The following is a 26554-nucleotide window of genomic DNA, read 5'->3' on the forward strand; positions in this document are numbered from 1 at the left end:
TAGCCAGCAGCTCAAGCTCTGGTGCAAATCTCTCATCCCGAAAGGGCTCTCAGGGGCGGGGAGAGGTGAGAAGAAACGCGCGACTCACCTGAAGAAGGAGCTGTCAGGGCAGAGACACCGTAATACGTGAAGGCTCCATTCTCAAACTTCAGTCCCTCCTTCCCAATCTCGACTTCAACCCTGCCCTGGGAACGAGAAGAGAAAGCAATGCAAGGTGAGAGGGAGGGAGGGAGGGAGGGAGCAATGCAGAGAGAGGAGAAAGCAAGTTGAGATTTGACCTACTTGAATCTTAGATCCTGATCCCATATTCTTGTAGCTCACTCAGCGCAAGTTGGTTTGGTTTCTATTGCGTGAACCAACCCTTTATTTAGTTTAAGACAGTCCCTGCTTTTACTTTAGTATTGCCACTCTTGAGTTGCAAAAAATAAAGTTTTAATATGAGTTATGCATTAAAAAGAGAAAAGTAACAAACTAAGCACCTTTTACCCAACCTAAAGGCATAGTTCAGATCTAAATAACAATAGCAAAGTTCATATAAGCCCTGAAGAGAAGAGTCTGAAAGTTGCTGATGTCAGTATAAAGGAAGACGTTAACACAACAGCATCTTACAGAATACGGCAGGTACAGTTTCCCCTGGAGGGTTCATGTGCTGGATAAATGGCCACCAATCCGCCATGGAAGTTTCTCATGGGGGGGGGGGCGTTTGTTTGTACTGGACATCTTCTGCTAACCTGATGCCCTCCAGGCCCCTGCAAGAACAGGCATACCAGCTGGGGCTGATCCGAGTGGAGGTCCAAAAACACTAATTTTTGTATCCAACCAAGTTCTACTCAGAGTAGACCCAATGAAATTAATGCACTTAAGTTAGCTGTATTAATTTCCGTGGGTCTATTCTGAGCATTAGATTGGATGGCCAGCGTTGGATACAGTTCTAGGCTGGCAAAGGTTACTGCAGGATTATGGTTCCCCTGATATGGCCCCTGTGGGCACCCCTTGACACACTCCCCTTTTATGTTATTTGAGCGGTTTTGGGGAGGCCTGAGTTTTGTTTTGGGGTGTATGGAGGTGCTGGAGTGTGTTCTGAGCAACACCAGTTTTTCTTCTGTGAAATGGGTATTCTGTGGTGCCCAGAATGTGCTCCTGTGTCCAAAAGGCTGGGGACCTCTGTCCTAAGCCAACTTTACTCCACAACAAATTTTAATGAGGGTGTGGTTAACCTGCTAACACCCCTTCCTTAGTTTCACCTGCAAGGGCAGATTTTCTCTTTCTTTTCCCAAATTCCATAAGGCAAGAGGCAGTGCAAGACCGTGAGCAGATTCCTGCGGAGGCACGTGTGGTTCTCAGTCCCACAGCAGCTGATGACTCCATATGGCAGCACTGGCCAATCTGGCCCCCTCCAGGTGCTGTGGGACCACAACTCAGCAGCTGCTGGCTAGGGGCTGATGGGAGTTGTAGTCCTACAACATCTGGAGGACACTAAGTTGGCGAAAGCTGCAATTCCAAGTGCACCTCCCCCCTACCCCTACCCCAAACACGCACACAATGGCCAAGCTAGTAAGTGAACCACTTTTATAACAATGCATCACCATTCAATGAAGGGAGCATTTTAGACAGTTATGGTTCTGGCTGTGGAATTGTCTCTGCACGTTCCCAACCCCCACAGCAAAGAACCTTGGGAACTGCAGATCGTCCCGCTCACAGAGATACAATTCTCAGTACCTTCAACAAACTACAGTTCCCAGTTGGGGTGTGTACTTTAAATGCATGTCCTCCACCACACCAGGGGGCAGCATCTCAGTTTTGGGAGCACAGGGCAGGCTGCGTGGCACACATAGCTCCGCCCTCCAGTGGAAGGGGAAAGTCAAGATGTTCAAGAAGAACAGCTGGGGGGGGGGGCTGCCAGTGCTGTGCCCACCAGCATCTTCTGCCACACTCTGTCCAATGGCAGAGCCGGCTCTGTTCTCTGCACCGCCCTCCACCAGAGGTTCAGCCTCCCATTGTGGACTGCCTCCTTCTCCTGCTGCCCTCCAGAAGCCCCTTCTGTCTTGGGGCTCAGGGAAGGGCGAGGTGAGGCTGGCCCTCCTGCCGCCCCTCATTGCTCACTGGCTTAGAGGGGGCAGCTGATAGGGAGGAGGCAGAGCAGGAGGGCTGGGGCCACGGCAGAGGGCCCCCTGCTTGGGATGACCCTCGGCAGACGCCTGCAGGTGCTGCCCCCCAATGCTGGGTCTGTTCCTCCCCCAACCCAACAGGGTCCTTTGTGTCCCACAAGTGGGTAACTCTCACTGGGAGGCAACGGGGTGCTTCTTTTCTTCCTTGGCTTCCTACCCAAAGTGAGGAGGGGTCGGGTTGGTCAGGGACCCCTGGGGTGCGCCCACCCCACAGCAGCAGCAGCAGCAGGAGGTGGTGGTGGTGGTGGTTCATGAGGCAGCACAATGGACTGCACCACTTTGGCCTTGGGGTGAGGAGCCCTATTGCTGGGCATTTGCCTCACGTGTCAAGCATGTCAGGGAGAAAGGTCTCTGGGCAGTCTTCTGCCGTGAAGGTTTCCTAGTCAGCACAGAGCTCTTGAGAGAGAGAAGCGCCCGAAAACATCCCCTCCCTGCTCCCCCTGCTGCCATCCAAAGTGGCGCGACCCTCAGCATGCTGAGCCTGAAGCCAGAGCTCCCTATGCGCAGAGGCCTCTTCAGGCGCAGAGGTGAGCGGGAGGTGCACCAGCATGGGCTCCTGGGGTGGGCAGGCAGGATGGCACCTGGTCAAGCAGAAACAGACCGGGCCGGCCAGGGCACAGGGCACAGCCAGCTCCTGAAGGGACTGAGGTTGAGAGACCCTTCCCCGGGACCACCTCCTCCTCCTCCTCCTCCTCCTCCTCTTCTCATCATCATCATCGTCATCATCATCATTGCACCCTCCACCCTCATGTCCCAGGGCAGGACACAACATTAAACACATTATTAAAGCCAGTCCAAAGCAAGTTGCAATCAAGGAATGAGGTGGGTCCTAAAAATATACACCTCAATAGCCCTGAGAGAAGGCATAAGCCAGGCAGCCCAAAACTATCAGCTCCAGAAGCCCATCAAGTAATTAATTAAAAATAATGCTATTACTATTATTCATTACACATTTTAACTGCTTGTCCTTTAACATTTAAAAACGTGAACAGAAATACAGTGGTACCTTGGTTTACGAACTTAATCCCATCCGGAAGTCCGTTCTTAAACCAAAGCATTCTTAAACCAAGGTGTGATTTCCCATAGAAAGTAATGTAAAACGGATTAATCCGTTCCAGACGATGACCCCTAAAACAGCAATTTCACATGAATTTTACTATCTAATGAGGCCACTGATCCATAAAATGAAAGCAATAGACCAGGCTGCAATCTAATACCCAGTATAAACACCCTTACTGCAGTGGCGGCGCCAGCATTCTGCCCACGCCGTCCTGCGCCCTGTGAGGGAATGCCACGGCAGTCACTTGTGGGGCCGAGCCACTTAGCGTTGCTCTGGGGCCCGGAGTGGCAGTTGCACGGGTGACACCCAGTACCAGGGGAAGGTGGGGCTGCGGTGGCATAGCCTTTATGCTGCAGAGACGACAGCGGCAGAGGTCTATGAACAGCCTACTTTACAAACTTTTTGGATTACGAACACTTCAAACCCAGAAATGAGTGCTCCAGGTTGCAGGGGGGTTTTTTGGGGGGGGGAGAGATTGAGAACGTACTCCATTTGTGGTGCGCTTTTGTTTTGTCGGCACGGCCTTGTCGCTCAGCGCTGGCCATGGCAGTGCCACCCAGAAGCACCCAGTGCCGGGGAAGACGGAGAGAGTGAGATGCCAGTTGCTGTCGGCCTGGGGAAAAGAGGGAGCCCGTTCCTTGCCCAAAACCCTGGGGAGCTGCTGCCGGTCCGTGTCAGCAACAGCACACTCGGTGGAGCTGCCAGGCTGACTCGCGAGCAAGTCCCTAAAGGCAGCGCACCTCGGGGGAAAAGGAGGCCAAAGGCGCACCGATAATCTCTACTACTCAGGGAGTGCTGGGTGCTTCTGGGTGATGCTGCCGCAGCCGGCGCTGAGCGACAGAAAGCTGTGCCGACAAAACGGAACTGCACCAGAAACAGCAGCAGCATCTCAGTCTATCCAAAGGCCTGGGGGGGGGGGGAGGCTGAAAAGGAGTCAGCCCAGGGAGAGCATCCCACTGATAGGGAGCCAGAGCTATTTGGTACCATTTGTTCAGGTTAATAGCTAGGTCCTGGGTGCCTTGGCAGAAAAGTGATGGAGATGTCCAGCAATACCCTCTGACCTTCCAACGAAGGGCAGTATACAAATAAATAAATGATGAGGATGGAGGATGGTGTGGGCTGTTGGGAAGCCCAGGCATAAATCCCCCCTCCTGTGAGGCAGTGGTGAATCGTGCAGCGCTGGGGCTCATTGCAATGGCCCGGTGGAGAGTCTACTCCGACAATGGACGATCCCTGCCAGATCAGACCAAAGACCCATCTAGTCCATCCTTCTGTTCTCAGAGCAAGACACGAGAGCAACTGCGCTCCCTTGCGCTCCCCTGCTAGCGGTATGCAGAAGCCTTCGGTCTCCAGTTCGAGAGGCGGCACATAGCTGCCATCTAGCAGCAGCCATGGCTAGCCTTATCCTCCAAGAATCTGCCCCAAAGTGCAAGCCCCTCTGTTGGTCCATATAGACACATGCACTGTACCCACAGAGCGAAATTAGGATCAGCTGAGACACACACACACACACACACACAAAAAAAACTTTGCCAAACATACAAGCGTTAACAAAAGCTCTCCTGTCATGCGCAGTGAAACCTTTAGATTTCATTAGAAATGCAAAGAAGTGGAACTATGAAAATGGTTAGTTGGAAGCAGGGAACCAAAGAAAGGGTTCTGCCTCTGGCTGGCTGTTCTTTATGCTAATCAATCACAAGCAACTGGTATCAACTCATTCCTTGCTAGCTGTTAGCCACTCTGAGCCCGGCTTTGGCTGGGGAGGGCGGGATATAAATAAAAAATTATTATTATTATTATTATTACTATTAGTGTAAGCCGACTATGCCAATAAGCCTGGCAGGTCACCTCATGGCTTCTGCACAGAAAAAGAGAGTCGAGGACCTGAGTTTGTCCTCTGCTAGACTTCACTGCCGCTCTCCTGTGATGCTCACTGGGCAGCACTGGGGCTATTCACTCTCTCCTAGCCTAACCTACTTCACAGGGTTGTTGTGAGGGGAAAACTTGGGTGGGGAGAGCCATGTGTTCCACCTTGGTCTCCTTAGGGGAGGGGGGCGGTAAGAGGATATGAAATGGTAGGTTGTAGACCAAGATGTTGCCGCAGGGCTCCTGTGCATGAAATTCATCTTTACAACAGCCATGTGAGGTAGGCTATGCTGGAGAAAAGAGGGAAGGACTGACCCAAGGTCACCTGTGGATTCCCCGTGGATCCAGGGGTTGAACTAAGGCACCTCTAACTCTACCCTAAATAACTCTAAATAAAATTTATTATTATTGGGTAGCCATCTGACCTTATTTTGATTTTAATCCGATTTTAAGCTGTATTTCAGTCGATTGCTGAATTTCACGTCTTAATATATTGTATATTTTGATATTAGCTGCCCTGAGCCCGGTTCTGGCTGGGGAGGGTTGGATATAAATTTATTATTATTATATTACTCCAATGCTGCAAGCCGGGCTGATTCCAAGAGTAAAGCTTTCCCTTCCCCCGACTTCATTGCATACTCTACCTGCATTATTTCTGCCTGTCTCACAGCTGAACAGGCAGAGAGGTGCAGTGATTAGAATGCTGGACTAGGGCTGGGGTGATCTGGCTTAAAATCCTTGTGCAGCCATGAAATTTAATGGGTGACCTTGGGCCAGCTGCTTTGCCTAATCCACCAAGCAAAGTAGTTGTGAAAATAAAAATGGGAGGAGAGGCAAGAAGCATGAGCTCTTAGGAGGAAGGAGAGGATAAAAACACACACTCTCTCTCTCTCTCTCTCTCACACACACACACACACACACACACAAACTATCTATCTATCTATCTATCTATATATATATATATACACATATACATACATACATACATACATACATACATACATAGTGGTACCTTGGTTCCCGAAGGGCTTGGCTCCTGTACAAATCGGCTCCTGAACGCCGCAAACCCGGAAGCAAGTGTTCTGGTTTGCAAACGTTTTTTGGGAGCCAAATGTCCGATGCAGCTTCCAATTGAGTGCAGCCAATCGGAAGCCGAGCCTTGGTTTTCAAATGGTTCCGGAAGTCAAACAGATTCCCAGAACGGATTAAGTTCGACAACCAAGGTACCACTGTATAGTGTTCTTTTTATATATAACCCTACATTTGAGGATTGTGTGAAGTAGGGCCAGTGAGGGGCATTGTAAGGGCCAGATGGGGGCTTTGGGGGCCACAAAGTGTGGTACCTGCAGGATGAGGATGAAGTAATTGACCGGCTGGTTGCGCTGGTACAAGTAATGCTCAGCAGCAAGTCGGTTGCTGTCGTCAAACGTGACGTCCTGGCTGACACTGGGGTGTTTCAGCAGGTGCAAGAGGACCTTCTCAGAGATTCGGGCTGGGCTGAAGAGATCCACCTCTGCAGGGGAGCGTGCGGAGGAGACAGAAAAGGCAGCATCAGCCAGTTCAGACTTAGAAATTTAGAAATCAAACAACAGTAAAAATAGGCAGAAAGAATAAAAGGAGAAAACTTCACACATAGGATTCAACATCAACAAAACAAATAATAATAATTTTTTATTTATACCCCGCCCTCCCCAGCCAAGGCCGGGCTCAGAGCGGCTTACAAGCAATAACTTAAAAACAAAAATAAAATACAACATTAAAATAATGGAACATTAAAATATTAAAATGTAGCCTCATCGCAGGAGGAGAAGGAAAAGAAGGGGGAAAAAGAGAGGGGGGGGGAGGGAGGGAATCAAATTGGCTCCAAGCCAAAGGCCAGGCGGAACAACTCTGTCTTACAGGCCCTGCGGAAAGAAATCCGATCCTGCAGAGCCCTGGTCTCATGAGGCAGAGCGTTCCACCAGGCCGGAGCCAGAGTTGAAAAGGCCCTGGCTCTGGTTGAAGCCAATCTAACTTCCTTAGGGCCCGGGACCACTAGGGTGTTGTTATTTATGGACCTTGAGGCTCTCCGTGGGGCATACCAGGAGAGGCGGTCCCGTAGATACGAGGGTCCTAGGCCGTGAAGGGCTTTAAAGGTCAAAAGCAGCACCTTGAACCTGACCCTGTACTCCACCGGGAGCCAGTGCAGCTGGAAAAGCACTGGGTGAATATGCTCCCATGGCAGAGACCCCGTGAGGAGCCTCGCTGCAGCATTCTGCACCCGCTGGAGTTTCTGGGACAGCTTCAAGGGCAGCCCCGCATAGAGCGAATTACAGTAGTCAAGCCTGGAGATGACCGTCGCATGGATCACTGTGGCCAGGTCAGGGCGGGAAAGGTAAGGGACCAACTTAGGCACGATCTCATCAATGGCTGCCAAGAGCCAGTTATTCCAGTCCTCAACAAGGTCATCTAATGAGTCGCCAGGAGGAGCAGGGTTCCGCAAGGCTTGTCGGAATCTATCAGGATCCATCAGTTTTCGCGGACGAGCCCAAATAGGTTCGCCACCCGAGCCGGGGAGGAGCAGGAAGTCAATCTTGGCTTTCAGAGCGTAGTGATCAGACCATGGCACTTCCACAGCAGGGAGCATGATCACATCTATGCCAGCCCCAAAGATCAGATCCAGCGTGTGGCCTGCTTGATGAGTGGGGTCCAAAACAACCTGGGAGAGCCCTAGTGTTGCCATGGAAGTCACTAGGTCCAGCACCAATGACGGAGGTGTGTAATCCTTGCTCACCCTACCCTCATCCCTTGGGATGGGGCGTAGATTGGAAGGGGTTCGAGGATCACTGCATCTCAAAACCCTTCGCTGATAGAGATATCTAGCCCCACCGCCATTCCTCCCTAGCCCTTCAATTGTGGAAATCCCAGATCCCATACTAGCCTCCCCAAGAGATGGGTAACATCCCCTCAATAAGAAGTCATCCTTGGGCCAGGACTCCTGGGTCAAAATGGTATGGGAAAGAGGTGGTGGTCTGATAGGGTAAGTATCCCTAGAAGATAAAACCCAACCAACCGCACCCCAAGCGGGGGGGACAGTCCCATGGTGTTTCATTAAAAAACAAACTGCTTTACAAAAGACCCAGCATAGCAAACAGTCATCTCATTAAATGCCTGAGAGAATAAAATTTTAACCTGGTGCCTTAAAGGTTAGAAGAATACAGAGCAGCCAAGTGTGTCTGGGGAGGTGCTGCCACCAAAAAGGCCCTATTCACTCACAGCAGCCCAATGGAGGTGGCGATGTGAGGTCACACGGCCTCAGCTTTCTCCCCCAGAGAAGGTGGGTGCTTCTCCTACCCACACCCAATGAAGCGAGTTGGGAGGAGAACAGGTGTCCTACATGGTTCTTCCTCTCTTCCATTTTATCTTCACAACAACCCTGTAAGGTAGGTTAGGCTGAGAGACAACGACCCACTCAGCTTCATAGCCAGGCAGGGGATTTGAACCCTAGTCTGACACTCTAACCACACTGGCTCTCATTCAGAACATTAGCTATAACTTACTTCATTCATGAACACTGGCCACGCCAGCTGGGGCTGATGAAAGTTGTAGTCCAATAACTAGCACTGCCCCTTTGTGGAATATGTTTAAATTTCAGCATGGCCTTGAAATGTATCAGTTTGAGGAAGAGACCCTTCAGTCTCTGGCTCTCGTCAGACAAAAGAGACGGTTAAATGAAGGATACAGCAATATAGTGTGTGGTCCTGTATCTGCAGAGGGGCTTTCTTTGCTGTGCTGTCCTTAGGGAGCATGAAAATCAAATCTCTCTCTTAGCTGCTGAAAAGGATGTTCAACAACTTCTGTATTTGCAAATTCCCATACAGCATACAGGGCATGTCATTTTAGGGGGTGAATCTTAATTTCTTCAGTGAGAGGTCTTAAAAATATGTTTTTGGTTGTGAGGAATTCAAAATTGTTATTTTTGTGAAAGGACAACATTTAGTTTGATAAGTCTACATCTAATGAAGAAGCACATAAACTGCTTTCCAAAAACCTTCTGAAAATGTCAGGTAATGGTAAATAATAACAATCATAATGAATAATCTGAATATATGCCATTACTGCCAGTACTTGGCAATCATTTTTAATTATTTCTATGCAATTTTACACACATTTTACTTACCAAGCAAAACTAAATTATATTAATATAACCAAAATATATTTTGAATTCCGAAGTTATGTTGCAACTTTTTAGCACCCCTCATTTTGGGAATTTGAAAATTGAAAAAATCAACATGCTCTAATGACCACCTTCTTCAATACATCAGATGCAGATGCATCCACCAGCCCCGGCCGGCACCAATGTCAGCTGTGGTGTAAAACATCAGGAGGGCACCAGGTTGGGGAGAGCTGCTATAAGACATGGTGTGCTCCCTGCTTCTTGGACTAATCTGCAGACTGGGACATAGCTATCAGCTGGACTTTGAGCATCTCCCAACCTTGTAACACAGTTATCAGCCACTTAACTGGATTAAAAACAAACATTTCAGAGGGAAAATAAACCTTGGATCATGTATCCAAACCTCGTGTAGCCCCCTTGAGCAGAGATGGTGGGAGGTGGTGGAGGGAAGGAACAAAAACTGCCAGACGGCAAGATCTCTTCTCTGCTCTTACCTCTGGATAAGAAGCGCTGCGTAGCCAGGAGTAACTGGGGAGAGATTTTCACCTTATACTCATTGTCGGACACTTTGAACAAGGAGAAATCTTCTTTCCTGCGGTCCATCAAGGTCCCAAGGGCAGGCGGCTTCTTCTTCAATTTGTTCTCCCCTAGAGGGATGGGAGAGAAAGCCAAAAAAGACAACAGGAGGCAGAAGAATCAAGCTATCCATCCCTACTAGCACTGGTGGGTTCTCTTGTAAAACAGGACGGTAGGGATTCAACAATTCTGCACAAGTACAGGAAAAAGCGCAGAATACTTATGACTGCGGAACTGAGTTTCCTGGGAATCTTAGTTTTAATACCCCAACCCTAAGTTTCTAGCCCATATCGCTCACATGTGTACAACTCCCCCCCCCCTCAATTTTGATGCATCCCAGAAACTGAGCCAATTTTGTGTGAATTTGTTTCGAATGCAGTATTTATTCAGGGTGGAAAAGTTAGGATAGCTAGGTACAGATTTTTGATGTTTTAAATTTATTTATTTAGGCACACACACACAGCCCTAGGTGTAAAGAGGAAATGAAAATCACTGATGCTCCAAGGAATAAAGACGTGTAGTCTGAGCACTAAACAAATTTCCCTGCCATTTTTTAGGAACTACCACCAGTTGTCATTCCAGCTGCAACTACCTAAAAAGGGCAAGCAATGCACTGCACTCTGAGGGCGATCAGTTATCTCCAACACACTTGGATCTTTGACGTCAGGGAAGAGTTAGAAGTTTCCAGTTTCTCAGAGGGAGAAAACATTCCCCAAGGGGGGAAAGAGAGCAGTGAATCTAATAGAAGGGAGCAAGAGGAACAAGAGGGAGGGACCGGCTGTTCCCAGGAAAGGCCAGGGTTCAGGAGGGGAGATACAGGCCAGCTCTAGCCAGGAGGGTAGGAAAAAGGGCGGGAAAGCGAAGGGAAGGGCGCCTTCGCCATTTTGAGGGTGGCTGGTCACGGAGAAGCAGAGCTCAGAAGGGATCTGAAAGAAGTGACTCTGAGGAATGATATTTAAGAACCGTTTATAAGATTGTTTTCTTAATAATCAATAAAACGTTTTATAAAAGAACAAGAAGCGTTTGTGTGGTGATCTGAAGAGGACAACGACCAGGCCTGACATTTGATTCCATGGAATTTCCACTGGAGAGGAGTCCCCATGCTCAATGGCACCCCAGTGTGCTCCCTGCTTCTCAAAATGCAAATCTCTCTGCAGAGCACACATCCATTTATTAGAAGTACAGAACTGCCATCTCCTGAGTGAAATACTTGTGACAGCAGCTACACACTGTCTCTGGTTCTGAGCTGTGGGTCTGGGGCTTCCCTGCTTTTCTTCCCCCAGCTGTGAACAGACTTCCCCTTCTACAAGTATTAAGGCCCATTCTGCCCTTGCAGCAGAACCTGTTGGCTGAGTGAACTTCAGGGCACACATCAGTCATCACTTTCCTCTGCTCTCCTACATGAAAAGTTTATGTCAAATAGAAAACCACTCCAACGGACAAAAGGGTGCAACAGAACCTTTTCTAGTGCCAGTGTTTTAATTGCAATTGTTTTTAAAGTAAGTCAAGAGAAGCATCTAAAATTGTAATCCCCTTCTTGCAACTTGACCTGATGCAGCTCCCATTTTACCATCTCAGCTTTCCACTGCCTCATCCTCCCGCGTGCATAAATAGACCAAGCTATTTCCCAATTCTGGAGTAGGAAAAGGAATTTATATAAATCCTACCCCACCAACTTAGTAGCTACATATAAGGACTATAAATGCAGCAAAACAGGGTGGTAAACTGCACCATTTCCAATACAGGTGAAAAATAACACTTCTGAATGCTCTCCTTGTATCTTCCCCTGCCCACCTGCACCAGCAAATGAAGCAACTACCACCACCTAGGAAGCAAGCCCACTCCTTACAGGGGAAGGGAGGTTTAAAACATGTCTTTGCTAAGCAAAAAGGGCAAGAGAGGGAGGGGAGCGGAAGAAGAGCAGCCCCAAAGAGACCATACCTGCACGAAACCCACTTACTGTAGTCATCTGACTCATCCATGATCTCTGATTTTATTATCTCCTCAATGACATCTTCCAATGTCACCAAGCCCATGACTTCGTAGAAAGGGTCGCCTTCACCTTCATTGTTTACCTTCTGAACAATCGCCATGTGCGATTTACCTGGGGAAAAGGAACAGGAAAGCACAAGGATTGGTAAAGAAAAAGACCGTTAAGAAGAAGAAATGGGTAGACGTTGCCACAAGACCCTCTTCATACACAAGATAAAAACAGATAGAGGAGAAGCATCACACACAAAAATATTCCTGCATCTGGTTCAAAACATAATGTGGTTTGTGCAGACTTTGAGTAGCTAAGGTTCCCAGGCCCACCGGGCTGCATTTTTACCTGGACAGACAGAGCAACCACAGAAGATGCAGTCCTGGATTCCTGGCTGGGCAACAGTCTCCATCCTTGCCCATCTACTTTACCTCCAGCAACCTCCAGCACCTCCTATTTCGCATTCCTACCACTCAGCTCCTGACAATTAAATGCGCAAATAGAATAATAGCATGGAAACAGGCTGTCCGTGCACAATTGCACCAAACATTTCAAAGGCAGGGTCCTAAGTTTTCTGGTGCAGTACATGGAGGTACAGAAGCCTTTGCCAACCTGGTGCCCCCCAGATGTTTCGGCCTGCAACACACATTTGGCACTTTCTGGCTGCAGCTGGTGGGTGCTGTGGAGGGCACCAGGTTGGCAAAAGGAAAGAACTATACTGATTTCCTCATGAAAAGAGCCCTACTGGATGAGATCAAAGACCAATCTAGCATCCTGTTTCCACAGTGCCCAACCAGGCACCCCAATAGGAAGCCTGCTGCAACCAGCCTCCAATGCTGGAGGTAGGGCACAGGGAGCGATGGGTAGTAGCCAGATAGCTCTGTCCTCCATCAACTGAGCCACCAATTTGGGCTCAGTCTCTCCTGTGACAAAGACTTTGCTGTAGTGGCAGCCTGACTATGAAATACCCTCTCCATTTATTTATGGGCACTAACAGCCCACCTTTTGAATGTGGTCTGAGGGAGGGTATACTTGTTTAGTGCCTACTATGTCATCGTTTAAGCGCCAGGTGAAAACTTTTAATTTCCCCAAGCATTTAGCATTTTGCAATCTCAATCTCTTGCGAGTCTTGCTCTGAAGCTGCAGCTGTTGACCCCACCGTTTCGCTTTTAGTGGATCATTAGAGGTATCCTTGTTTTTGCTGTTTGCATTTCTTAAATACAAAGTGAACAATGCAAACCTCATCTCACTAGCTAAAACATATCCTCTAGCCCAGCCAATTGCTCTGATGACAGATTACGAGAATATTGCACCCACAGACTTGCTCAGATCATAGGCTTCTCTGTGGAGGCTGCCGGCTTGCACCCAGACGAGGCTCCCGATAATAGCTGGGTTCAGCCGAGAAATGCAAAACTAGTGGAATGTCCCCCTGCTGGCTCCAAGGATCTCCTGCAGGGTCATTCACATGAAGGCTCCAAACAGCCCATCTCTCTCTTCAATGAGCTTCTCAAGGTTTTTAGACCATGCCTGGCTCCCTGGAATTTGCCCCCATCTGGTAGTTCTGGTCATGTGCCACCTGGCGGGACCAGAGCCCTTTGCAGCATTAGAAGGTAGCTGTTTTCTTCCTTTGAAAACACTCTGAACTCAAGCCAGGAAGGGGACTTCCGGTCGGCGCCAGCGATTAATGGCTGACTTCTCCCGGAGCTCCGAGAGAAGTCTGCTCCACGGGTTCGGGTCCTGCCGCTACGGCGAAGCGGGGACCCTCAAAAATTACAGGAGGTGAAGCCTGTAAACAAGGAGGCTCGGCGGGTGCCAGTGCGGTCTCCCCAAACTGCCAAAGAGCCTTTTTAAAGGCTCCGGAACGGTGTCGGGGGGAGCGCGGCACTGAGAGCTGCAACCCAGCCTGTGGAGTGAAGCCGCATCGCCATTATCGGAGAGCGCTGATTTCTTCCGGCAAATTGGAACGGAAAGCAACTACTCGTGAGTAGGAATAAAAGCTTAAATTGGACTACAAATTTTAAAGATTCACCGCTACAGGAAAGGTATAAAAAGGAAGTCTGCCTTCCCGCGTTTGTAAATAGAACAAAGTAAAGAGACTGTTAAACTGAAGCCTTTGAAGATAGTACCTGAATTAATCCCCCCCACTTAGCGGGCAGGAGCGGTGGGGGAGAACTGTCACTGAACTACGTAGCCTGCATGAAAGGAGAGGAGGAAATTCTATCCACTGTCTTTTGTATCCTGGGGTCGGACTGCCATGCAAGGGAAAGAAAGAGATCTGTGAAGTGCTAAATAGAGTGAGCCTGAAAGTAACTTGGGGAACTCTGCTAAAAGATACAATTTTAAGGATTACTTTCCAGACTGTTACATATTTGTAACATTTCAGAAAAAGAGCCGGAACTGGGGTCTCCTCCTTTTGAAAAGTGGGGGGGGGGGGATTTTGAAACAATATAACTGATCTAAAAGCCAAGTTGGGAATTCCCCCCTCTAGAGGAGACTTTGTTACTTCTTTGGAAACAGCTAAGCTACTAGAGCTGAGCCAGTGGAATTCTACTAGCAAAAACAAGCTGTTAAGTGTGAGACTGACCTTGGCTTGGCATGATAGTGGCATGGCAGATTGCAAAAAAAAGATAGAGTCGGCTCAGGAGAGAAACCTCAGATCTGGCAAAACGTACAAGGTTGATACTACACAACAAAGAAGGGCCTCATTGACAGGAGCAGCTGCGGCCTCGCAAATAAAATCTAAAATAATGACTTCAGAGGATGCTTTGTCTAAAGCCCTTGGAAAAATAAATGAATCTTTGGAGCTTCTAACAAGACAAGGAAATGATACAAGCAAACAAGTAGCTGAGATCTCAAAAAAACTTGACTTGAACACTTCAACTTTAAAAGAATTGGGAACACAAGTGAATGTTAATGCTCAGAACATTGGGAAACTTCTAGAAGAATCAGCTACTACTCGAAAGATTGCAGAGGAGGCCAAGGAGATTGCAACTGAAACGCAGGAAAAAATACCACCGGTTGTAAAGAAACTGGCGGACTTTGATTTGTCCTTTGCTATGATAGATCTTGTCGTACTCCATGATCTATCCGGAATTAAGATTGCCGGAAGAAATATCAACAACCTCAGATATGCAGATGACACAACCTTGATGGCAGAAAGTGAGGAGGAATTAAAGAACCTTTTAATGAGGGTGAAAGAGGAGAGCGCAAAATATGGTCTGAAGCTCAACATCAAAAAAACGAAGATCATGGCCACTGGTCCCATCACCTCCTGGCAAATGGAAGGGGAAGAAATGGAGGTAGTGAGAGATTTTACTTTCTTGGGCTCAATGATCACTGCAGATGGTGACAGCAGCCACGAAATTAAAAGACGCCTGCTTCTTGGGAGAAGGGCAATGACAGGCCTAGACAGCATCTTGAGAAGTAGAGACATCACCTTGCCAACAAAGGTTCGTATAGTTAAAGCTATGGTTTTCCCAGTAGTGATGTATGAAAGTGAGAGCTGGACCATAAAGAAGGCTGATCGCCGAAGAATTGATGCTTTTGAATTATGGTGCTGGAGGAGACTCTTGAGAGTCCCATGGACTGCAAGAAGATCAAACCTCTCCATACTGAAGGAAATCAACCCTGAGTGCTCACTGGAAGGACAGATTGTGAAGCTGAGGCTCCAGTACTTTGGCCACCTCATGAGAAGAGAAGACTCCCTGGAGAAGACCCTGATGTTGGGAAAGATGGAGGGCACAAGGAGAAGGGGACGGCAGAGGAAGAGATGGTTGGATAGTGTTTTTGAGGTTACCAGCATGAGTTTGACCAAACTGCGGGAGGCAGTGGAAGACAGAGGTGCCTGGCGTTCTCTGGTCCATGGGGTCACGAAGAGTCGGACACGACTAAACGACTAAACAACAACAACAACAACAACATGATAGATCTACAAAGGAGAGAACGCAACTTAAGATTGAGATTCGTACCAGAAAGTGAACAGGATAACTTGGTGGACTTTCTTACAAAAGAGTTTACTGAATTTTGGCAAGAGGGCCTGGAGGGGGGGGGGAGATCAAGATTGTGAGTGCATTCAGACTTGGAATAAGACAAAAAAAGAACAAGGTAAGAGACTGTTTGATTACCTTGGGTTCAAAGGAAGAAAGAGACAAGATTTTAAACTTGCACTACCAAAATACACTGCAAATTGAAGATTCTTTCGTCGAGATCTTCATAGATATACCTAAGCCCATCCTAGACGCGAGAGGGGACTATAAAGACCTGGTCTTACTATTGAAAAAAAGTAGAATCTTCTTCAGGTAGGAATTCCCCCAAGGCCTATCTTTTAAATACAGAGGGAAAAAAATTAGAATAAAGACAGTGAGTGATAAAGACAACTTTTTGAGAGTCCACGAAGAAGACTTGGTGAAGGAAGCGGAAACCGGTGAGGAACCACCACCATTGGGAAAAGGAATACTGCACATAGCAAATTTGTCGTTTGGACTATTGCCACCAACAGACGAAGAGCAACAACTGGGAGCAGTAGGAGGAGTAAGTAAATAACCCCATCATGGCTTTACGACTATTAAGTTGGAACTGCAATGGTTTGAACATGCCTCGAAAGAGGAAGAACGTCTTTCATAATTAAAGAAACAACAATTGGACCTGATTTGTTTACAAGAGACACATGTGATAAGATCACATAGAAAATTACTTATTAATAAAAAATTATAAAAAATTATATCATAAAAAATTAGGACAAGAATTTATTTCATCGGACAAAGTGAAGAAAAGAGGTGTGGTTATATATGCAAAGGAAAGATTGACGCCGAAGTTGATATTTAAAGATGAACAAGGAAGATATTTGGCAATAGAAATACAAGTTCAAGGACAGAAATTTTTGATTGTAGGAATCTACGCACCAAATGAAGGCAAATCTGAATTCTTTAAGAAGCTGCATGAGACACTGCTGGATTATCTGGACTTTAACGAAATCATGGGAGACATGAATGGAGTAGTTTCCATAAACATGGATAAAGCACAGAGACAAGTGATTTCCAAAGATGGAAGATTACCAAAAACCTTCTTTGAAATGACAGACAATATGGACTTGGTTGATATTTGGAGAATAAAAAATCCTCTTGAAAGAGAGGGAACCTTCTTTTCTGAAGCTAAAATGACCTGGACTAGAATTGACCATATATAGGTTACTAGAGGACTGGCTCCAAAGATAAAGAAAGTGGAAATCTGCCCAAAAACATGTTCCGACCATAACGCCGTGAAGATGGAGATCAAACAACAGCTGGCACCTTTAGATGGAGGATGAATGACACCTTATTCAGAAATAAAGAATTCTGCAAAAAGGCCCCAAAAACATTAAGAGACTATTTCGAGATTAATATGAGGACTAATGTAGAAAAAAGAGTAATCTGGGGCGCAAGCAAAGCGGTCATGAGAGGTTTCTTGATACAACAAAATGCAATAAAAAAGAGAGGCCAAAATGCGAAAAAGGACAAGATTTTGGAAAAAAATAAAGGAAGGAGAAAAGAAATTAAGATCAAAACCAAAGTCTCAGGAGATCTTGAGAGAAATTAAACTATATCAAATCCAATATATGGAACTGATGAATCAAGAAATAGAATGGAAAATTAAACAAATGAGACAGAAAACTTTTGAATCTGCAGATAAATGTGGTAAATTTTTGGCTTGGCAACTGAAGAAGAGACAAAAATTAAATACAGTGACAAGTTTAGAAGTGGATGGAAAGAACATTATAAATCCAGCTGAGATTATAAGTTGCTTCCAGAGATACTTTAAACAATTATATGCACAAGGGCCACAAAAGGACACGGATATAGAACAATTCTTGGAGAAAAATGGGATGAAGGAAATTTCGAGGGAAGGGAAAGTACTTTTGAATCAGAAAATAACTGAACAAGAAATAGAAGGTGCCATTCAAAATATGCAACTGGGCAAATCTCCGGGGCCTGATGGACTGACTTCCAAATACTATAAAATTTTAAAAGAATGGTTAATACAACCTTTGAAGGAAGTCTGTAATGAAATCCTTGAGGGGAAAGAAGCGCCTGAAACGTGGAAAGAGGCCTATATCACGCTTATACCGAAGACAGAGACCGAAAAGACTCAACTTAAGAACTACCGCCCAATCTCGTTACTAAATGTGGATTACAAAATTTTTGCTGACATTTTGGCTAAGAGACTGAAAAAAGTTTTGATGGAGGAGATTCATAGGGATCAAGCGGGCTTTCTCCCGAGAAGACACTTGTCAGACAATATAAGGAATATAATAGACATTTTGGAAATGTTAGAAGCGAATATAAACACAAAAGCTGTTTTGATTTTTGTGGATGCGGAGAAAGCCTTTGACAATATATCCTGGACCTTTATGAAGAAGAATCTCCATGGGATGGGGGTAGGCCAAGGGTCTGAAAACGGTATAGGTGCAATATATTCTGAACAAAAAGCAAAGTTGATTGTAAATAACGTGGTTACAGAAGAACTTAAGATAGAAAAAGGGACATGTCAGGGGTGCCCAATTTCCCCACTACTTTTTATCTCGGTCCTGGACGTTTTGCTGAATATGATAAGGAAAGACCAGCTGGTTAAAGGGGTTCAGGTCGGAGCGAAACAATATAAGTTGAGAGCATTTGCAGATGACTTGGTACTTACATTACAAGAGCCAGGTGCTAGTACTAGAAGGGTCTTGGAACTAATTCAAGAGTTTGGTCAAGTGGCAGGATTTAAATTAAATAAATTAAAGACTAAGGTATTAGAGAAAAACTTAACAGTAATGGAGAAGGAGAAGTTCCAGAATGAAACTGGTTTAACTGTGGTTAAGAGTGTAAAATATTTGGGGATTAATATGACACCTAAAAACATGAATCTATTTAAAGATAACTATGAGAACTGTTGGTACCAAGTGAAAAAAGATCTGGAAATTTGGTCAAACTTGAAGCTTTCCTTGTCAGGTCGAATTGCAGCTATTAAGATGAATGTATTGCCTAGAATGTTATTTTTATTCCAAACACTGCAAATTGTTGATAAGATGGAGTGTTTCAAGGGATGGCAGCGTGATATTTCTAAATTTATTTGGCAGGGCAAAAAACCCAGAATAAAATTTAAGATTTTAGCTGATGCAAAGGAAAGAGGGGGATTTGCCCTGCCAGACTTGAAACTTTATTATGAATCAGCAGCTTTCTGCTGGTTGAAGGAATGGCTGCGTCTTGAGAACACAGACATTTTGGATTTGGAAGGTTTTAATAATGTTTTTGGGTGGCATGCATATTTGTGGTATGACAAGGTTAAAGCTCATAAAGGCTTTAAAAATCATATTGTTAGAAAAGCACTGTATAATGTTTGGATTAGATATAAAGATCTACTGGAAAATAAAACCCCAAGGTGGCTTTCGCCTATGGAGGCCAAAGCAGTGAAAAAGCTTAATATGGAATGTACATGGCCGAAATATTGGGAAATTTTAGAACAGGAGGGTTATAAACTGAAGCTGCAGAGTTTTGAGAAGTTAAAAGGTAAGGTCCGAGACTGGCTTCACTATTATCAAATGTTGGAAGTCTATAAGATGGATAGGAAAATTGGCTTCCAGGGGGAAAAATCAAAGTTAGAGACTGAACTGTTAGAATCCAATACTAAGAATTTGTCAAGAATGTATAATTTGCTGTTGAAATGGAATACACAAGATGAAACTGTTAAATCTGCAATGATTAAGTGGGCACAGGATATTGGTCACAACATTTTGTTTGCTGACTGGGAAAAGTTATGGACCACTGGGATGAAATTTACGGCATGCAATGCCTTAAGAGAAAATATTATGAAGATGATTTACAGGTGGTACATGACCCCAGCCAAACTGGCAAAAATCTACCATTTTCCCGATAATAAATGTTGGAAATGCAAAGAAACTGAAGGAACATTCTTTCACCTCTGGTGGACGTGCCCAAGGATTAAGGCTTTCTGGGAAATGATATATAATGAAATGAAAAAGGTATTTAAATATACCTTCTTGAAGAAACCAGAGGCCTTTCTCCTGGGCATGGTTAGCCATGTGGTGTTAAAGAAGGATAGAACTTTGTTTATGTATGCCACAACAGCAGCAAGGATTCTTATTGCAAAGTATTGGAAGACACCAGAGCTACCCACCTTGGAAGAATGGCAGATGAAAATGACAGACTATATGGGACTGGCAGAGATGACGGGCAGAATCCGAGACCAGGAGAAAGAGACAGTGGAAGAAGATTGGAAGAAATTTAAAGATTATCTTAACAAATACTATAAAATTAATGAAGGCTAGAATGACATGGGTTGGAAAATAATATGGTGTTCAGAGATGTAGATTAAGAAAAGGAATGGAATTGTCAAAAAACTTTGGGAAATAAGGGAATGGATTTACTGACTGGATAATGAAATTAGAATGCAAAACGGGGAGGTATGAGGGAGTCGGGGAAAGTAGGTTGAGAAAATAAGGTTTGAAACTATACCTGTTGTTTTTGTTTATGTTTGTTTTTTATTGTTGTTGTTTTGTTTGTACCTGTTCTTAATGGAAATCTCAATAAATATCATTTAAAAAAAAAATGAACTCAAGCCAGGAAAAAGACACAAGTGAGGGTGTGGCCTGGGGAAAGAGTTCCAAGGGCCAAACAGAGAGATCTGGATGTCCACGTCTGGCCCCTGGGACTGAGATTTCCCACCTATCCTGGTGGGTTTTGCTTCCAGGATCTGCTCTGCCACCCTCAAAGATGCCTGAACAGAAAGGCAGAAGAGGCAACAGGGTTGAAACTGGCCAGACTTCAACACCCCGAGAATGTTTGGGAGAGATGAAAGCAAGCACTTCTTCCTGCAGCACACAGTTAAACTACAGGAAGCAGTGATGGCCACCAAGTGGGTGACTTACAGGAGATTAGACAAAGTAATGGAGGAGGATCAGGCTATCCCTGGCTACTAGCCCTGATGGCTCTGCCCTGCCTCCACAGTAGGGAGTCAGGCGCAGCACTGCTTCTGAATACCAGTTGCTGGAACCCACAGGAGGGGAGGGGCTCTTGGGCACAAGTCCTGCACGAGGGTTTCCCATGAGCAACTCTTTGGCCACTGCAAAAACAGGATGCTGGGCTGAGTGGGCCACTGGACGCCTCCAGCAGGGCTTGTGACAATGACCACAACTGAGCGGTAGAAGAACTGCTTTGCAACCAGGAAGTCACCAGTTCAGTTCCGAGGGTCTCTTTAAAATGATCTCCAGAAGCAGAGCTGGGAAAGGCCTTTGCCCAATAGCCCTGAAAGCTGCCTGCCAGACTAGGCCACCGCTCCCCAACGTGACGATCACTGGGTGCTTTGGACTACAGCACGGCCATGGCTTGGGCTGATAAGAGCTGTAGTCCAAAACACCTGGTGGCCACCAGGCTGGACAATGTTGTTGATGACTTATTGTGTCTCTCCCTTTCTCCTGTGTGCTACTCCTTGTTTATGTGCTACTAGAGCAGGATCAGGCTCCCACCACTGTAGATTTCTAACTCCCAAAGCTGTGCTGGGACATGCAATCTGCACCCCCACTTTCCGCTCCCTGTCCCTTTTTACTTGTGTGTCATGTCTCAACAATTGCAAAGCCTGTGGGCAGGAACTGACTTGTCCATAGGTTGCTCTGGGATCCTTGTGGCTGAAGAGCTGGGAAAACCTTGCCCCCCCCCCACTGGATGTTACTGAACTACAACTCCCATCAGCCCCAGCCATCATGAACAATGGTCAGGGCGAAGCAGCTGGTAGTGCAACAAAATCTGAAGGGCCACAGTTCCCTCATTTCTGCTCTAAACAAATAAGCAAAATGAAAGGCAGCACAGAAAGGAGGCGATGGAGACGGAGGAGCCAATCTTGTTCCAAAGGTTGAGGTGAAAAGGGGCAAAGCTGTTCATTTTCGTCACATGCCAGGAGAAGGGGAAAGCAGCTTCTTAGCTGTAAGGACAACCAATCTGTGTGTATGAGAGGGGGAGGGAGGGCTGGATGTGTAAGATTCTTAGGAGGCTTATTCTCCCAGAATAAAATGGCCTGGGGCCTGCTTGGAAGTGGTAAGGCTGGAGAACTGAACTCGTGAACTTGGCTGCTCTGTTTCTCTGCAGGGCAAGCCAGATTCCTGCAGGTATGCAAAGGTCACGGGTGCCACCCAGCTATTCCTGCCAAACGCTTCAGGAGGGAGAAGGGCTAGGGGAGGAAAAGGAGATAAACGTCTTGGGGAAGGCCTACCAGTTTAAAAACAAGAATATTTCTCTGCTCAAGGAAAGCCTACGCAGACACAGCCTATGTTACAGGCAAGGAGGCCTGGACTCCAGCAGTCACTCTTTGGCTTACTTTACTGGGCAAGACTAAAACTGTGGCCATCTCCCAGGAAGTGGCCCACCGCACAAGGGAAGCTTGCTGGTTTGGTCCCTTAAAGGTGCTCTGAATGCTATGCACAGAAAATCCTAAAACGCCTTGTGGTTTTTCCTAGGAGAAGGGCTGGTGAGGAGAATGAGCAGCTGGGCACGGGAAGATGACTAGAGTGGGGCTTTCAGTGGGGCTTCTCCTGCTTGGCAGAACAGCATCCCTGTTGAGGTATGATCCCTGTTTACAGAAACAACTGAAGTGACATTATTGTTGCGACTAACTTTTCAAATCAGCCTTCTGAAAATAATGTTTTTAGGCCTCTACTTTGGGTCTTATTTGTATTGTTTTTAGACCTATCATTAGTTTTTGGGTTTTTTGTAGGACGGCAAATTGCCTTGAAACTCAAATAAATTAATACTTCCATAAATGAATAAAACAATAACAGCAGTTGGGTTTTTTCTTTGCCAATATGGCCCCGCAGCGCCAAGACTCTCCAAGCTCCTTTTCTGTGTAGCTGCCAGACAACTCAAGAGCCGTCCTTTGCAGCCATCTTAGAACTGGAGCTGGGGCAGAGATTGCCACACAACAGGCTGGCATCCACCCATCTCTGCAGCTCTGAAGGTGGGAGGAAGACTGGCCTCTTGCCCTACCCACAAACCATCATGGTGGAAGGGTTACCATGGAAACAGAGGGCGATTCATTACACACTGGGCAACCACTGGCCTTGCTGCCCTTGAGGTGGTCAACCTGTGTCTGGCCTGTACCACATCAGGTGGGAGATGACAAGATGGAATGCTCCTCCATAGAAGCAAGGTAGGTTTGGACCTGGCTTCCTCCCAGATACACCTTTTTGTACTTGAAGAGCATTTTGCTGTGGTCGTTGGTGCTCTGCTGGTTCAGAGGAACAATCCATTATATGAGCCCTTTCAGAAGTGATTATATTCCAGAGACAGGATTATAGATGCACAATACATATAGTAAGGTCAAGCTTCTTAAGTCAAAGAGTTTGTTCTGCTCAGCATCTAGAGGGCCTGTGCTTACCCAGAAAAGTTCTGAGTGCAGAATAGGTTCCTACACACTTAACTCCAGCAGGTTCAAGGCCTAGATTGCTGGAGATATTATTACAGCCTCTCAGGTGACCGGAAAGGACTAGTTACTGAACTAGTAAAATATCTACACTTATATGCAGCCGTACCTTGGTTCTTGAACGGAATCCATTCCGTAAGTCCATTCAACTTCCGAAAACATTCGGAAACCAAGGCGAAGCTTCCGATTGGCTGTTCGGGTTCCAAAGCGCATTTGCAAACCGGAACACTCACTTCTGGGTTTGCAGAGTTCGGGAGCCAAAACGTTTGACTCGCGAGGCGTTTAAGAACCAAGGTACGATTGTAAAGCCAAATACAGTTGTACCTTGGTTTTTTGGAAGCTGAATGTTCAATGGGGCTTCCACAGCTTACAATTGTGAAGCCACGCTTACAATCAAAAGCTTACAATCAGAAGCCACGCTTTGGTTTCTGAATGTTTTGGAAGTCGAACAGACTTCCGGAAAGGATTCTGTTTGACTTCCAAGGTATGACTGTACAGGAAAGCGTAATAAAACCAAGTGGGGTGGGAGAAAAAGAAATGAGGTTCCTATGCATTAGCGGTGCCTGAAGTCGTATTTAAAACCTCTAGCTGTCCATGTCCATGGAGGAAAGCAGATGAAACCTCTACTGGGTTGCCACATGGTTGCCCCTGGCCATTACCTCAGTGTGTATATTTGCTGGGATGCTGAGACTGGCTGCAACTTGGACACTACATGTATGCAGCAAAAAACCAAACTTACAAAAGCCCCACTTGTCAGCTTATACCTGGCCTGCTCATGTGGCTCATAGAGCAGCTGGAGCAAAGCTGAGGTACTTGGCACAGCTCTTGCTGTACTGCCTGACTCAGCCTCTGCCAACCTGGTCCCCTCCAGACATTTTGGATCAGCCCCAGCAAGCCAGGGGTGGTGGGAGTTGGTATGGGGAAGCTGTGGTCCTCCAGATGAAGCTGCACTGTTACCCCTCCCCACTGGCCATGCTGACTGATGGACCCGAGAGAAGCAGCTTTCCCATGTCTGTTCTAAGGAAACGGGGGCTTCACAGAAGATGGTTTGAAAACCAATTGTCTATTCTCTTGGCAATGACTCTCTAGAGACGTTTCTCAACCTTGGGTCCCCAGCTGTTGTTGGATTACAACTCCCATCATCCCTAGCTAGCAGGATCAGTGGTCCGGGATGATGGGAGTTGTAGTCCAACAACAGCTGGGGACCCAAGGCTGAGAAATAGGGCTCTAGAATCTTGGGCAGACCTTCCAAGGCAGTGGCCTAACTGAGGGGCGTGTCTTTTACCTCGCTTGAACTCCTCCAGCACAGCGTCCAGCTTGGTGTCGTTGAAGACAAAGTGGAGTGGGTGATTGTAGAATTTGATGATGGTGCTGAGGGGGGTGCAGTCATCAGGATCCACCAGGGCCAGGTCCTTTACGTAGAGCATGTCCACCAGGTTGGTGCGCTCCTCCTCGTAGATGGGGATGCGGGTGTAGCCGCTCTGCATGATGGTTGACATGTTGTTGAAGTCCAGCACAGCGTTGGCATTGAGCATGAAGCACTCGTCCAGCGGCGTCAGCACATCCTCCACGGTCTTGTTGCGCAGGGCGCTCTTGCTGAACTCTTCCCGAACAAACTCGTTGTAGGGGTCACTGTTGCGCACCATATCCAGGATCTTCTCGCGCAGGAGGCAGGTGCTGGTGTCGTGCTGCAGGGCCAGTTCCAGCACCTTGCTCAGCGGCAGCGACAGCGGGAAGGTGAGCAGCATGAAGAGCTGCGTGAGCCACAGGCCGCGCGGCGCCAGCGAGAGCCCCCAGCGCGAGCTGAGGGCGAAGGGCAGCACCTCGGCCAGCAGGAAGACCAGGCCGGCGGCGCCCAGCACGGCCGGCGCCAGCATCCCCACGGCCTGGTAGAAGAGCACGGCCAGGGCGGCGTGCGCCACGCAGCCCAGCAGCAGCAGCGAGCAGAGCACGAAGGCCCCGCGCTGGCGGAGCGGCTCCAGCGCCTTGCAGGCCTCGCGCTCCCGCTCCGAGCCGCAGTCGCGCAGCACGTACAGCTCGGCCGGCTCCAGCCACAGCGTGCTGAGCTGCAGCGTGCGCAGCAGGGCCAGCAGCGCCAGCAGCAGCGCCACCAGCGAGCCCAGCAGCCAGGCCGGCAGCCAGGGCGCCAGGGCCACGGCCGACACCCGCCCCGCGCCGCCCTCCTCCTCCGTCACCAGGATGGCGTCGCCCGGAGCGGCCGGAGCCCACGCCTGCCCGGGCCCCGCCGGGATGCACAGCTGGAAGCGCCCGCCGGGGCCTCCGGACGCCACCTGCACCGTCACCAGCGCCGCGTGCTCCCCGACGGCCCGCGCGCCCTGAGCCAGCACCTGGGGCGCCGCCCGGGGCGGAGAGGCGGCGGCGGCGGGGGCGCAGGGGGCCTCGGCCGGCACGAAGGCGCCCCAGGGCCAGCTGCGGTTGCTGAGGCCGGTGCCGTAGAGGCGCAGGCGGAGCGTGGCCCCCGGCGCGGCGCGGATCAGGCCCCCGGAGGCCCAGGCGGCCGAGGCGCCCTCCTCCAGACGGAAGCCCATCACCCGCGGCGGCGGCGGAGGCGCCCCCGCCGGGCCCCAGGCCCCGGGCGAGGCGGAGGCGGCGGAGGACGAAGCGGTGGTCCGGAGCTCGCCCCCCGCGCCCCTCCGCCCCAGCGCGGCCCGGCCGCCCGGCGGCAGCACCAGCAGCAGCGGCACCAAGAACAGCAGCGGCGGCGGCGGCCCCCCCAGCCCTCGGCCGCTGCCCACCATCGCCAGAGCCGCCGCAGCCGCAGCAGCAGCAGCAGCGACAGGGGGAGGGGCCGCCCGGGAAGGTCAGCTGACCGCTGCGCCGCCGGCGCCTCCGAACTTGCCTGCGGCGCCCGGGCCAATGCGCGCCAGGAGCGAAGGGGTCCCGCCAATGGGCACGCAGGGGGCGTGGCCGAAGAGCGGGAAGCAAGTTCGGCGCCGCCGTGTTATAAACAAGGCGGCGAAGAGGAGGGAGGGGCTGTGGGGGGGGGGAGCTGCGATTTAAAGGGGCCGCGTCCATCCGTTGCGCTGGTCTCGGGAGGCGGGGCGCTTTCTCGTGGCTCCAGTAGTGATGTGTGGAAGTGAGAGCTGGACCATCAAGAAGGCTGATCGCCGAAGAATTGATGCTTTTGAATTCTGGTGCTGGAGGAGACTCTGGAGAGTCCCATGGACTGCAAGAAGATCCAACCTATCCATTCTGAAGGAAATCAGCCCTGAGTGCTCACTGGAAGGACAGATCCTGAAGCTGAGGCTCCAAGACTTTGGCCTCCTCGTGAGAAGAGA

The 26554-nt window shown here is 48.2% G+C and overlaps 1 protein-coding gene across 2 annotated transcripts in view; it reads right to left on the reverse strand.

The window, feature by feature from the left end:
- CNNM3 (cyclin and CBS domain divalent metal cation transport mediator 3) overlaps positions 1 to 25829 on the reverse strand; it is a 33230-nt gene extending 7401 nt beyond the window's left edge. For both annotated transcript variants that reach the window (XR_014567571.1, XM_083753254.1), the window contains exons 1-5: positions 24541 to 25829; positions 11787 to 11930; positions 9745 to 9897; positions 6438 to 6607; positions 89 to 185 (exon numbers count right to left, since the gene is read on the reverse strand). Coding sequence is in view for 1 of the 2 variants with exons in the window: in XM_083753254.1 (XP_083609380.1) it covers positions 89 to 185; positions 6438 to 6607; positions 9745 to 9897; positions 11787 to 11930; positions 24541 to 25804 (1828 nt within the window). In the remaining variant the exon portion in view is untranslated. The remainder of the gene's footprint in view (positions 1 to 88; positions 186 to 6437; positions 6608 to 9744; positions 9898 to 11786; positions 11931 to 24540) is intronic.
- Between the last annotated feature and the right edge of the window lie 725 nt (positions 25830 to 26554).

This window comes from Podarcis gaigeae (genome assembly GCF_964106915.1).
Source record: "Podarcis gaigeae genome assembly, chromosome: 8".
NCBI classification, from domain to species: Eukaryota; Metazoa; Chordata; class Lepidosauria; order Squamata; family Lacertidae; genus Podarcis; species Podarcis gaigeae.